This window comes from Octodon degus, unplaced genomic scaffold (assembly GCF_000260255.1).
Source record: "Octodon degus isolate 3935 unplaced genomic scaffold, OctDeg1.0 scaffold00047, whole genome shotgun sequence".
Classification (NCBI taxonomy): domain Eukaryota; kingdom Metazoa; phylum Chordata; class Mammalia; order Rodentia; family Octodontidae; genus Octodon; species Octodon degus.
Window position 1 is genome coordinate 14548053 of NW_004524623.1, and position 14218 is coordinate 14562270.

General features: G+C 44.9%; 1 protein-coding gene across 1 annotated transcript in view; it reads right to left on the reverse strand.

Moving 5' to 3' along the window:
* The window catches only part of Pkp2 (plakophilin 2), an 82054-nt gene that overhangs the window by 14329 nt on the left and 53507 nt on the right, over positions 1–14218 (reverse strand). Inside the window, exon 6 of the mRNA XM_004632191.2 lies at positions 13398–13575. Within this exon, the coding sequence (XP_004632248.1) occupies positions 13398–13575 (178 nt within the window). The remainder of the gene's footprint in view (positions 1–13397; positions 13576–14218) is intronic.

Below are 14218 nucleotides of genomic sequence, written 5' to 3' on the forward strand. Positions count from 1 at the left end.
AAAAAAAAAAAAAAAAAAAAGGTCCAGAATTTTCCTTTGTAAGATCTCAGTGTCTGATCAAAAGAGAAATAATACTTGGAAACTTTTTGGGTCTTGTTTCCTTCATCTTTAAAATAATACGATTGCATTAAGTGATTTCAAAAACCCTTTTTATATAAAAAAATTGCTGCCTTAAAAGAAACAAACATGCTAGCATCATATCCAAAACTGGGAATGCTCCTCTCCCTCAAGACCCCACCCGTAGCTTGCTCTGTGGACCCCCCTCTGTTGGGTTGAACTCCTGGAAGCCGACAGCACTTGCCTGTCAGAGTGGCAGCTTCCTGATTCCACTTCAGAGGAGAAAAGTGAACACCCTAGAAACTAAGAATATCCTAAAAATCTAATGCTTGTTGAATTATTTCAATAATTTTTTAATTTTAATAAATTCCTTCTGTGACTTTAGTTCTCATCTTATTCTTCTAATTAATCATTCTCTTCCACATTTCATTTTTGCTGTGACTTGAAAAATTCTGATACCTTGTCAATTAAAAAATGATAATGAGTAGATTCCCTAACTGGAAAGAAAATCATTTTTACTATGATTTTTTTTCCCAAGAAATAATGGTTTAAACCAGCATCCTCTATCCTCTGGGCCTTTCCAGAATCACTTGGTCTTAAAAAGTCTGACAGAAATTTAAAAAGCATCATTACTGTTCTTGCGCTTTTACATATGAAGAAACAGGCCCAAAGACTTCAAGTACTTTTCCTGGTGGCAGGAAGTTGGTGGTAAGGTTGGATAAAAGGGCTACACTGCATTCTGTGTCCAGGCTGGTCCAGACCAGAGCAGACCTCACTTAACAATCATCCACTGTGCCATTTGTTCAGCAAGTACCATATGTCCCCAACAACAGACAATGTTATCACCCGTTCTAAAGCTTCTCTTTGACCTTCCCAACCCCTGGCTTGGAGAAATGGCAGTAGTTTAAAACCTGTTGACAAATCAAAGAGTCTGTCTAACTCACGTGCTACACCTACTACATACCTTGAAGATGGGTGACTTAGCCTTGTGTAACTCTGGGCTGTTTATTTTGGGTCAGAATGGTAACTCAGTTCGGTAGTACTGCCAATTCACACGTACTAACTGTTATATTGTAGTTTGGTATTATCCAGACTCCTCTGGTTGAAATGGGACTTATCAGAGATTTTGGCAGTTGGTATCCTCGCTGACACTAAGTACATGAAATCCCATTGGTTCGGTATTTGCTATTGCATATTAAAAATAACTCCCACCTTACTCAACTACCCATAAATAATGAATGATAAGGAGAGATTATTTTATATCATTTCACCCATGAATAGAAGTCATTAGACAGAAAGCAATTTGTTGTATGACTCTGAAAATAAATGACAATTACCAAAGATTAGATCAATCTTTTAAAGTACTTTTCAGCAGGTAGTACTTAAGTTAGTAGGAATCAGAAAATTAGTTCGGTTATATATTAGCAGAGCTGATCCTTTAAAAATGTATCTTGATTCCTGAGAAATATTTATTACTATTTCTTTTATATAGAAGTTTAATGTGGAGACTACCTAAAAACTATAAATGAATGATAGCCAATAACCATTTCATTAAAAAGTAACAAGGGAACAAGAACCTAGATGTAGTTACTCAATAAAAGTTGATTGGTCACCAATAGACTACCTTAGAAATGTTTAATTTATCACTTGTGGTCTGAGTTTGGTTAAATTATGGGCTTATTTCCCTAATATAATCTAAAACTGAGTCTAAGTAAATATGCAGATCCCTTTAAGAAAACAAACACTACATGCACACTGACATCTTCAAAGCAGACTCTCGTGCTGGCCAGTGAAGAGTGGGGTGGTGGTGCAGGCGATGAACTTACATACTCAAAGGCAGAACTCTTGGAGTGCTTCATCTTTGGGCCCCAACTGGGGAGGGACACCAGCTGGATCCGTAGCAAGGATTTGACATTAGGAACTGTTTCTGTGATGTGATTTGTAATGGGCATGTGGGGAACAGACTCTGAACCTCTATAAGTCTCTGAACTGATCAGAGACTTTGCCTATTGAGGATGACTCAGGTGTCTCATCTGAAAGCAAATCTGAAACTTTGGACTCTCTCCAAGAGTGAAAAAGAGAAAAGTGAACCCAACACCCTGGCCCTTGGGTTAGCATTCAAGGAAGAATGCTATGTCTCTTGTAAGACTAATGACAGTGTGACTAAACCTTAAATTCATATGGTAAACTAGAAGTGGGGCATGTCAAGTGATAGAAATAGCTACAATCCAGTGCCTGTGCTAGACATTAGGGCAGGCAGTTGACAAACATCACAACCTGCAATTTTCACAAAATCCTCAAATGAGGGTACCCAAGAATTTCATTCAGCATCCTGGCATTTCAAATCAGAATCAGCTGCTACTAAGAGGCTCTCTATTGTCCCTTCCATAGCATGGTGGCTGTGTGTGGCCACACACAAATCAGTTCTCAACTATGCCGAGTTTCCCAGCACTATGAAGGTTTTAAGAGAGGACGTCTGATCCCGATATCTAGTGTGTGGTCAAGTGGCCAGAGCTAAGCCCATATGAAATGTCTTCAGCCACATGTGTAGCTACCAGGACAAGAGGATGGCTGATAAGAACAGGGTTAGGCTGCATATTTTCAAGACACTTCACAAGCAAAATGAATAAAAAAAGTAATTTAAGAAACAGAAGTTTCTTTTTAATGTTTTTTTTTTTTATTTGTGTGTGTGTGTGTGTGTGTGTGTGTGTGTGGCCAGCTCAGCCCACCAGGGGGCGGGGCTGGCTGGCATGTGGTGCTGCGGGATCGAACCGTGGTCCCTGTGTTTGCTAAGTTTGTTCTAAGTAGGTGCTTTAGACCACTGAGCCATCTCACCAGCCCAGAAGTTTCTTTTTAAAACAGAGCTATTTCTACTTGTTAATGATGGTTTTTTTTTTACTAATGCCATTCATGTGTGCATTGTGGCATTGTGTACGAGACTTGGTGGACATAGAACAAGGCTTAAAGTTGAACCACCATCCTGAGAAGGTGAATGGCCTAATGACTTTATAAAGCTGTGGATGCAACTGTGCTCGCTAGGCAGGGTCAGTGTCCATTCCAAGACCTCAGGAGACACTGACTGATAAGGAATCGTCCTTCTTCCTCTTGTTATTTAAGATTTAGGCCTTAGGTTTTTCACTCTCGACTGATACATATCACACAGTCGGGCTTCTCTGTGAGGAATCTAGAGCACACAGGAGAGGCAGCTTGTAGCTGCACACAACAAAAGAAGAGCCTCATCTGAACTGGCAGAGGGACAAGAACTCTATGCCAGAAGAAGGGCTAGTCTGACTCCAGAGTCTGCCTCAGTTCCTGTAGATATCAGCAAACATCAGCCAAAGTCAGCTGCTTCGCCTGCACCCAGAGGAACGTGGAAGTACAGCGAGGCTCAACAGCACCCGCATCTCAGGCATCTCTGCACAGTACTGCCAGAACAGGGCTATGCTGGGATCTTTCACACACCAGAAGCAGAGAAGGTGGCCCAGGAGAAGGCCCTTCAGCCCTGCCTGCCTGCACTTTGGGGTCTTCCAAAGGCATGGGGAATACTCAGCTCAGCCAGTAAGCATGTGGTCGGGAGGCAGCATTCATTTCCTCTTGATTAGATGGAACAGACTGTCAGGAGTAGGATGCCAAATCTTGCTTAAAATCAAACAGCCAACTGCAGTTTCTAAGTATGCGCTTGGGAGCCGCTGCGACTCATGCCAGCCCGAAGGAGATGGTTAGAAGGCCAGAGTGGAGCGGAGCGGAGGAGGATGAGTAAGACCTGTAGGACATGGGGTGCTCAGCCACCCCCATCTGCGAGGCAGGCATACACTTCTAACCTCAGCAGAGTGACAAGATCATTGCTACTCAATTTAAAAATAATAGTACAAGGGCTAGCCAGATAGCTCAGTGATTAAGTCACCTGCAAGCAGGCACAGCAGCCAGGGTTTAATACCTGAGCCTGCTGTGCTGGCCCCACCCCCAGGGCGCACTGAGTTGGCAACTGAAACTGGGCGTAGTGGTGTGTGCCTGCAATCCCAGCTCTTGGGAGGCTGTAAACAGGAGGATCACTGTGAGTTCCATCTAGTTGTGAGACCCTGAACACCCTGTATACCTTTCCCTAAAATAAAACAAAAAACCAAAAAATATTATAACAGTATTAAGGGATAACTCAGTGGACTAAAGCACCTGCTTAGGCAAGCACAGGGACCGTGGTTTGATCCCTGGCACCACATCCCATGCCAGTCCCACCTCCAGGGTGGACTGAACTGGCCAGAGTCCAGGCATAGTGGCACACACCTGTAATCCCAGTGCTGGGGAGGCTGAGGACAGGAGGATCACTAGGAGTCTAAGCTGCGCAATGAGACCCTGTAACAACCAAATACATTAACAAAAAAAGTATTAAAGGCTGAGGGTATGGCTTAGTGGGAGAGCACGAGTTTAGCATAGAAGAGGTTCTGGGTTCAAGATCCCCTACCAAAATACTCTGATTGCTCTTTCTTTAGAAGTAGTTCTGACTATAAAGATGGTCCTAAAATTTCCAAAAAAAGAGTTTTTGAGGGGTCAGAAAATACAATACATAAAACACCACCTCCTTTGTTTGCTTTAAGCTGTGCAGACGTTTTTCTTTATTTTTTATTTTATTTTATTTTATTTTATTTTTTGTGGAACTGGGGATTGAACTCAGACCCTTGTGCTTGCCAGGCAAGCGCATATTCTACTGAGCTATCTCCCCGGCCCAGACATTTTTCTTTAAACATTAGGAGGCTCTCCGACACACATTCTGAGGCATTTGTTTTCCTAAGACTCGATCTATAAGCTAAATGACGCTGAAAGACTGGCAAAAACAGTTCTCAGGATATGAGAAGTATAAAATGATTCTTCCATTTCCTTTCATGACTCTTCTTTCTCCGTACTGTCCCTATTCACATGTAACAATTATCCAGAACTGGGCTCTAAGCAGCAAGCATCACTTACGGCTGACTGATGACACCAAGGGAGTCTGAGTGCCTGAGCAGGTGGCACAGACTGTAATCCCAGCACTCGGGGAGGCTGACGCAGCAGGACAGCCTGGGTTCAAGTCCAGCTTAGGGGCGGGTGAGATAGCTCAGCAGTCTAAAGCACCTGCTTAGGCAAGCTTAGGCAAGCACAGGCACTGTGGTTTGATCCCCAGTACCACATGCTGCCCCAGCCCTGCCCCCAGGGTGGGCTAAGCCAGCACAATAAAAGAAAAAAAGAAAGCACCAAAGCCAGCTTGGGTACTTTATCCAAACTGTGCTCCCTTCTCCCTCCCCCCCAAAAAAGCCTGGGGCTCAGTTGTGGCGCACTTGCGTAGCATGTATGGGGGTTTAGATTCAATCTCCAGTACTAGGGTGGCAAAGAGAGAAATAGTTTCTTTAGCAAAAAGAAATATACGCATTTTCTGTGAGGATCAGTTTTGAATCCGGGCTGGTGTGTAAGGCTGTGGACAGGATTCTGGAAATTTCAGTCTCATGAGCAGGGCCCTTTGCAAGGAGTCTGCGTGGTTGTAGGTGTAGACTAACTAGGAATCCCACTGTGGCAGGTACTTTTAAAAGTATTAGTTTCAGGAAAACCCAACAGGGCAACCAAGTGAGCATGGCTATACCGGTTTTGACTGGTGCATTTGTTTGCTTTAGTTAGTTTATAAAACACTCATTTTTAAAGTCGAGATCTTATTTACCCATTTAAATTCAGCCTATACCTTTTAAAATTACTTAAGGACAAACTTACAAAGTAATTCATTAAACCACATACTTGTTTGCATATCTGAAACAATCAACATAATGTGGTTATGACTGATAATGTAACAATATTAGAAATTACACCATTTCTGTTAGTAATAGATGTCTTTTTTCTTTTCTTCTTTTCTTTTCTTTTTTTTTTTTTTGCGGAACCAGGGATTGAACTCAGGCCCTTGCGCTTGCCAGGGAAGCGCTTATTCCACTGAGCCATCTCCCCGGCCTCAGTAATAGAGTTCATATTGCTGATATTTACATAACAAATGGGAAGTGTAAATAATTAGCCAGGTAACTCAGGTTAAAGGTGAGGATTCCATTGTCTATGTTCTATTTTGGAAAAATTCATTCTCTGGGCTGAGCGATTTGGATAATTACGTCATTCCCATTTTGTTTCTCCTGCCTCACCTAACATTATTTTGCGAGTGTTGTGGCAAGCTATCTTCCATGTGTAATTGCACTTAGATTATGACTTTAAAAAGTAAATTCTGGGCTGCCTTTGGGAATACAGTCTCACAGAAAAGAACGTTTTATGGTAATTAGGGGAACTAGACCCTCACTTAATTATCTTCGTCATTATCTGGGATTATATATACATACAGGGCTAGACCCAATAAGTCCTTTTCTGTCACAGGATTCAGAAGAGTAGATGGGTGAAACAGGGGACCAGAAAGAAAATGCAATAAAGCTCCAGGGTTTGGTATCTAGAAATGCGCAGAACACTACATTTGCTGTATCTTTTGTGCGTGTTGGAGGAGACAGACACAACTGTATTTGTTAACAATGTACATGGGGGCTGGGGGTGCAACTCAGTGGGGAGCATGTGAGAGGCCCTGGGTTTGATCCCTAGCAGAGCAAAAAGCACTTTTTAAAAATTTTAACACAGAGACATTCTTTCTCAGAAGGGCTGGTATACATACGCCACACAAAACTGCCATTAAACCGTGGCCAGTTAAGGACAAGACTGATGGGACAGCTTTTGTTTGAAAAGGCAGTTTGTTTCCTCAGAGAGCTTCCCGCCTCAGCTAGAGTCACAGTACAAAAAAAAAAAAAAAAAAAAGGCGATGGCAGTTTTTAAACAGACAGATATAAATTCCAATCATAAAAGTTATCAAAGGCTATCATAATAAAGGAAGCGCACTGTGTACTTGCCGGGGCACACTGACGACCCATGTTGCACCTGGAGAGTGAAGTATGAGGCATTTGTAGACACAGTGCCTTCCCCATGGCCCCTGCCCCTTCGCCGTGTACACAGATGCACCTGCAGAGGAGGAGTGTGTTTGCAATGTGCCCATGGTGTGTGCCAATTTATGTCACCACGCTGAACAAAATGAGAAACTGGTGGATGCATTTCACAATGCAGATGATAAGATTAAGACAGGAGTTCTATGAGTCCTTCTCTCTCTCTTTTTTTTTTTTTTTTGTATGTTGGGGAAGGGTCTAAAGGGTGTTCAGGGTCTCACTACTAGATCAGACTCATAGTGATCCACCTGTTTACAGCCTCCCAAGAGTTGGGATTACAGGCGTGCACTACCATGCCCAGTCTCAATTGCCTCTCAGTGTGCCCCAGGGGCAGGGCCACCATGGCAGGTCCGGGGATCGAACCCCCGGCCCCTGCGCCTGCTTGCAGGTAGGTGCTTTAATCTGCTGAGCTATTTGGCTGGCCCTTATGAGTCCTTCTCCGAAGTAAATGGTGAGGCAACTGCAGTACTCAGAAAATGGCTCTTAAGGGCTTTATCAGTTCAGACTTTCGCATGGCTTTTGGAAAACAGTAGTCAGCTGAAGATGAGGAAGAGCATTCCAATCCCACCTCCCTGCTTCATAGCACCGTAGGTGAGCCTTTCTCCAGAAACACTTTGCAGCCTCCAAGCAATGCTAGTCTCGAGCGGTCTGCGCATCCCTGTCTTGCATTTCTAATCCCAGCCACCTCTTTAGGCACCTTGTTGTCACTTTCTCAGGTGCCTGCCTCCTCCCAAACCTCAAGTTACTCTTGGGCAAAGACAGATCCCACGCTTCTGAAATTTCAGAAATCTAACTAGTGTTTCGGATGCAGCAGGCAGTTAATAAGTACTTAAAGAATAATGACAGGGTTGGCTGAGAGCGAGAACACAGGCCAACCAGTGGTAAAGGCCCAGAGAGGCTGCACTAGTTGCCATTCTCAAATTTCTGATAACTGGTTTTATAATCGTGGCAGTCTCTGCTACTTAATTTCCTCAACTGAAGAATGTGGCTGTTAATGGAGACTGCCTGGACATGTTTTGTTTGGCCTGAAGTGTTTCCCAAAACTTTTGGTCTCACTGCTCTTGGGCAAGGGTTTTCCCATTTTCTGGTTGGAGGGAGATCCACCATTTGCCCAGGTTTTCCACCTGCTTATTTAGGTGCCTGCCAAAGGCATTGCAGTTTCTTATCTCTGAAATGCTTCCATCCTTTGTCCTTCAAGAAAAGAAAAGCTGGCAGAGTAGAAGAGAAGAAAGGAAAGAGAGAGGGCAGGAAAGAAGCCCTGTCTGTGATACGGAGGAGGTAATGATAGGTCTGTAGCACACATTCCTGTTCACCCCTAATAATAACCACTGGTTTTAATTATGCTACCTCCAAAAGTTTCCAGTCAGTGAGGTGGAAGATACAGGCTTAACAGACGGGTCTCATCAACAGTTGACACGCTGCAGCTATGAGCTGCAGCTTGAAGCCTCACCAGACAGGGAAGGACCCGGTGCAGCAGCGACAACTACCTTCTAATCTCAGGCTCTATGACAGTTACATGCATTTTTTGAAATCTGAGCTATCTGGAAGAGTAGACTAACAGTAATCAAGTATCAAATACTCTTGAACTAAGTTACAACTCCAAGTAAATTTAGACAGCTTGGAAAAATAGGATATTAAAGTTTTTCTACCAAAAAAAAAAAAAAAAGGAAAGAAAGAAAGAGGAAAATGCTGAGGACTCTTAATAGCTTCCAAGATAACACAGGCATTATTTATTTTTTGCACAGGGATGCTGTTTGAGGAAGACACCCGCACTAGTTATTCAAATTTCAATGTTAATCAGCTAGTGGAGATTTAGTGCCAGCAGTAAGCATGTAAATGTTTAATGCCAATTTCTGGGGTTAGGGCACAGGATGATCTGATTTCTAACCTTTGCCAATTTCTTAGTAAAAATACTCCCATGATAGCTAGTGTCAAGCTACCAATGAGAGGTCGCTGGAGTTACTGAAGAAAAGGCCAATGATCATTCAATCAATGGCTACCTCACCATGGTTTTCTCCTCTCTTAACTTGGATTTTACTTTCACAATGTTAGAAGGAAAAGTCTAAAAGATGCATGTGAAGGCTGTCACTACCCTTATAAGACCTGGGTCACTGTGCAGTGAGTGGCTTCAATCACAAAGAGCACTCAGCTCGAGAGGGACCTAAGAAATCACCGCAGCCTGTGGAAATGCCCCTGCAGGCGAGGAGAGCCTGTACATGACGGGTGACACCCGCCTAACATGGTCTACCTGAGGGTGTGAGGTTGTCAGAGGACGCGGCTCTCATCAAGCAGCGCCTGCCTGGCAGGGCTGTAGATGCTGCCACAGGTTCATCAGCAAATGCAGCCGGTACCCGCAGAGCAGCGTCTACAGCACTCGCCCAGTATGCAGACCAGAAACCACCACCCAGCGCCGGGCTCAGCCAGGGGAGCAAGCTACCGGTGTCTGCGATCGAGATTCACCGCAGTAATGTGAACCCAACACAGAGCCAGATGCTCCTGCTGAGGTTCCTGGTTAGGTTCGGGGTTGTCCCTGAATCCTTGGGGCAGCGTGGCATTGCCACAGAGGTGCTTGTAGCATTTGAGACTTGGGCTAACATCTGTGTTCTTGTAGGGGGTGGGCAGGCGTCCTGGGGATTGGCAGGGGCTTCACACTGAGCTGCGTCCCAAGCCCTTTTTCAAAAGTGGTTTTTGAGACAGGGCCTTGCCAAGTTGTGCAGGGTGGGCTTGAATTGAGGATCCTCCTGCTTCATTCAGCCACCCAAACTGTTGCGATAAATGGCATGAGCCTCCATGCCTGGCTTGTGTGTGTGTGTGTGTGTGTGTGTGTGTGTGTGTGTGTGTGTGATGCAACTAAGACTCTTATTAGAACAGGTTAATATGTGTCTTAAACTTTTTAGACTAACCTGGGAGCAAAAATAAGCAGCCACCCAATGGGCACCTCGACATCACCTGACGAGCTGACGAGAGCCCCCTTTGAAGTTTTTCTTCCATGCTGACATCCTGAGTAGTGTTCTGATGGCCTTCACACCACCCACTGTGACACCGAAGTTGCTACACTGCTGCCTCCTCTCTCGGGACGCTTCCCGCTTCGGTTCTTGCCATTCATGCCTTCTCTGTTATATGAGTGAAACGCAGTCCCGAGAGTCACTTGTGTGGGGACGTTGACACAGTGCCACAGCAGCTGAAGCCGCTGGGACTCTTAGATACCAGGAGGCTGGAGAACGGCAGAGGGGCAGTGCCAGCAGTCTGTGGACATGCGACAGACACTGCTGTGTCTGGACTGAGAGTTTTGGATTGGAAAACAGATTTTCTTGATTTGAATTCCAGAGCTGCCTATGACTGTTAGCCATATAGCTTTGGAAAAATCCCATAACCTCACTCAGGCTAACTCCTCACCTAGAAAACAGGGAAAACCTTTTCTAGAAAGTAGCTTCTGAGGATCAACCAAGAGAATCTCAGGAAGCATTTAGGACAGTTTCTAAAGCTTCCAGCACACTGAACGTTAGCTATTATTGTTATAAGTTAGCTGGACAGGTGAGAGGAGAATGGATATCCCAGTAAGCACATACATTACAGCACTCCGCTTCTCCAAGTTGTACTCTCCAGGCCTTCTGCTTTTGAAAATTACTCAGATCAGTGGCTTGGTTTGTACTGCAAACACTCTTTAAAAGTGCTATTCTAATGGAAGTGGATTTGGCGAGTCCATAATTTAGAAAATGTGTGCCAGGAGAGTTGCCTCTCCCAACTCTGCATGACTTCTACCTCTTGTTCCTCAGTGGAGACCGGAGGGTGAGATTTGCAATGAACATCTTTGCCTTTAGAGTTTCACCTTGCCATACACTTTTCTGGTTTATACAATAGTTTTTTCTCTTCACACCAATCAATCCTATTTCTCTCCTCCATTTGAGCTAATTTGCTCATAGAAGGACAGAATTACTTAGCCCCGAGAGCCCGCGCAACTGGGCCTTTGTCCACTCCTTTCCAGCCAATATCCTGCACTATTATCCCCAGATTTGGTGATTCACTTATTCACCACGTATTTGCATTTGCTCCCTCATTTGATCAGTTAACTTATGTCAGAAACCCTGCTTGTGGGGCCCGGGGAAATACCGTAGTAGAATAAGTACTTGCCTGGCAAGCGCAGGGTACTGAGTTCAATCCCCAGTACTGCAAAAAAAAAAAAAAAAGAAAAAGAAACTCTGCTTGCATTAGAGTTTGAAGATTAAAAACAAGTACTTAGGTTCAGTTCACAATCAATCGAGTGTTCAAGGTACATGAGTAACTAGTAAGATCATAAGATGATTAGAAAAAAAAAAACCAATCGTGACACATTTATAAATTCCTCTTTGAAACCTTAGGAACAAACAATGGATTTTGCTGGAAAAGCTGCAAAATATTTCAGGGAAAAGGTGGAACTTTGTCCTAGGTGCTAAACCCGCTAGGAGATAACAGAAAATATTTGCCAGGAAAATGAGATAAAACCCTGATGCTGAAAGTACCCGTGACATCCGGGGAAAAGCGAGTACTCGGGTGGTATCTGAAGTACGTTTGTGGGGACAGGGTGGACAAAGCGGTTGTGAGAGGGCTGAAGAAGGCTGCACACGCACTGCGGGACTTTCTTTTTTTGTTTGGTTCACCCAGCAAGTGTTTCCACCCTTTCGTGAGAGCAGGAGACATTCCAGTCCCTGCGACAAAGCGGGCGCCCGATGCTGGCCGGGGCAACCCAGACCTCAGTGGTTGGAATGATGCGCACGTTCAGAAGCAGGGTGCGGGCCAAACCTGCGGTGCGACGGAGCTAGGTGGCGCCTTTCCTCTACGTGCCTCCAGCAAGAGCTGCCTGGGATTCAGCTATCCGCTCAGCAGACAGGGCTTGTTTGACTTGATAGATAATGAGCCCAGTGTGCAGAAAGAAGAGCCCGTGGAAACGAGATACATGCGAGAAAGAAGCGAGGCCCCAGGGCCGAGCTTGCGGCCTGCTCTGCGGCCCTGCCTACCCACCCAGTGACTTTGCTTCCACAAGCAACCTTCACACCTCCGCTGATGAGCCAGGGGTCCTTTGCCTGGCTGTCGTGAGCTCACTTCAGCCGCTGCCATTCCCACCAAAAAGACCCCGACTGACACATCCACCTGTAAGACTTCATTTTGTGTGGTTGGGAAACAGCTGCCCCACCGAAAATTTAAGAGCTGCAGTGGTTTTAAGGGGTTGAGGCTGGTTCAGTCACGCACTGGGGCAGCCACTTAGGGGCTGACCTGCAAGGCGGGTTCTGGGGATCCATTTATGTAGTTCTTTTGCCTTTCAAGATCGCAATGCTCTGTCACGGAGGCTTTCTGGCTCTAGACAGAGTCCAGTGAAGCTGGGCTCCCCAGGCCCATCCCTGTGCTGTGAGGTGGTCTCCTGCTACCTGTCCTCTAGCCTTGCCTCTGCAGCATGGTTCTAGAACTCTGGCTTGGTGGCTCTCAAATGACACCAGGATTCTCTGGTGTCATTCATCCACATTCATCCACATTCTCCATCATTACTATTCATCCACACCCACAGGGATTCCCTGGAGGGCTTGTTCAGTAACACCACATCAAGTTCTAGGTGACAGGGCTGGTGAGATGGCTCAGTGGTCTAAAGCACCTACTTAGACCAAGCTAAGCTAAGCAAAACACAGGGACCACAGTTCAATCCCCCAGCACCACATGCCCACCAGCCCCGCCCGCTGGTGGGCTGAGTTGGCCACACACACACAAATAAATAAATAAATAAATAAATAAATAAATACTTTAAAAAAAAAAGTTCTAGGTGACAGCGATGCAGATGCTGCTGGCCTCATGGCCATGCTGAGGACCACGGCATTTACCTTTCACTGTAGCTGGATTCCAGCTCAGTTGCTCATCTGCATTACTGACTGCATTGAGACGTTTCTGAAGGACTTTCTTATTTGTCTTTGTACAGCTCTCAGTAGCTACCATAATAAGGCCTTACACGACAGTGGTATTTGATACGTATTACTGTGTGACTAACTACAGATTAAACATCTCATTATAACAAATTCCTTCAATTACCATTCATTGCAATAGTCTCTCTTGGGCCGGGGAGATAGCTCAGTAGAATAAGTGCTTGCCTGGCAAGCACAAGGGCCTGAGTTCAATCCCAAAAAAAAAAAAAAAAAAAAAAAAAAAAAAACTCTCTCTCTCTCTCTCTCTCTCTCTCTCTCTCTCTCTCTCTCTCTCAAAAACAAAACAAACAAAACAAAAAAACCCCACCACACTGTGTAAGTAGAGAAGGGACTGAAAGGTGGACTTCTCTCAGGCTGCCTGCCTTGTACTATACTGACTGCCTGAACGGGCATGGGTGGTCCTGGGCGGTGTTACCTGAGGCATCCGGTGACATTGTAGAATATATCAAAGTCAAGCAAGCCATTTGCTTTGGGGTAGTCTCCTTCAGGCCACCCCGAGTAGGGGATGATGATGTTCTCAGTCAGGGTGAGCAAGGCTTCTGTTATCATGAGGTTCTTGAGTTTGTCATTAGAAGACAAATTCCACAGCAAACCTAGAAAAGCAAAGAGTTACCATGGGAACCATGCAGAGTGGAGCCACAAGGACTGCTGAAGAGTCCAGTTAAGGTCAAAAGCCCCAGGACTGGGACTAGTTATGAAAAAGGGGGAAAAGACCCTGTTTAAAGCTCATTAGACACCAATGGAAGCTGAGTCCTAAGATGTACATAGTCTGTGATATGAAATGAGGTGGGTTTAAATTAATCAGGGGTATGAATGGAAGCCTTGTTCACTGTTTCTCTGAAATGACCCTGCACAAAGTTGACATCTCTGGGATAAGTGACTCTGGGCTTGCTAACAGGCCCCATTGTAACTAAGACACTAGTGTTTCAAGAATTATGTCTTCCCTGAAAACATTGGAGACTCTGTTCCCTGCCTCCCGCTCTTCACTACCTGTAACTTTCACCTGACAATTTGTCTCGTGTTCACAGGAGGAAGAGCCTGCAGGAAGCCCCTTTTCTCTGCCTGTCAACAGTAGGCTGATTGACACTACCAACAACATTCCACCGATACCTTCCCGATGAGTGCTTCCGTTTCCTAGGAATGCCTGTTGGCTGCCTTATGGATTTCACTGTAGATGGGCGGCAGGGCATAGTATCTGATCTACCTGCCAACTCATGCTCTCTAGGTACTGGTTTA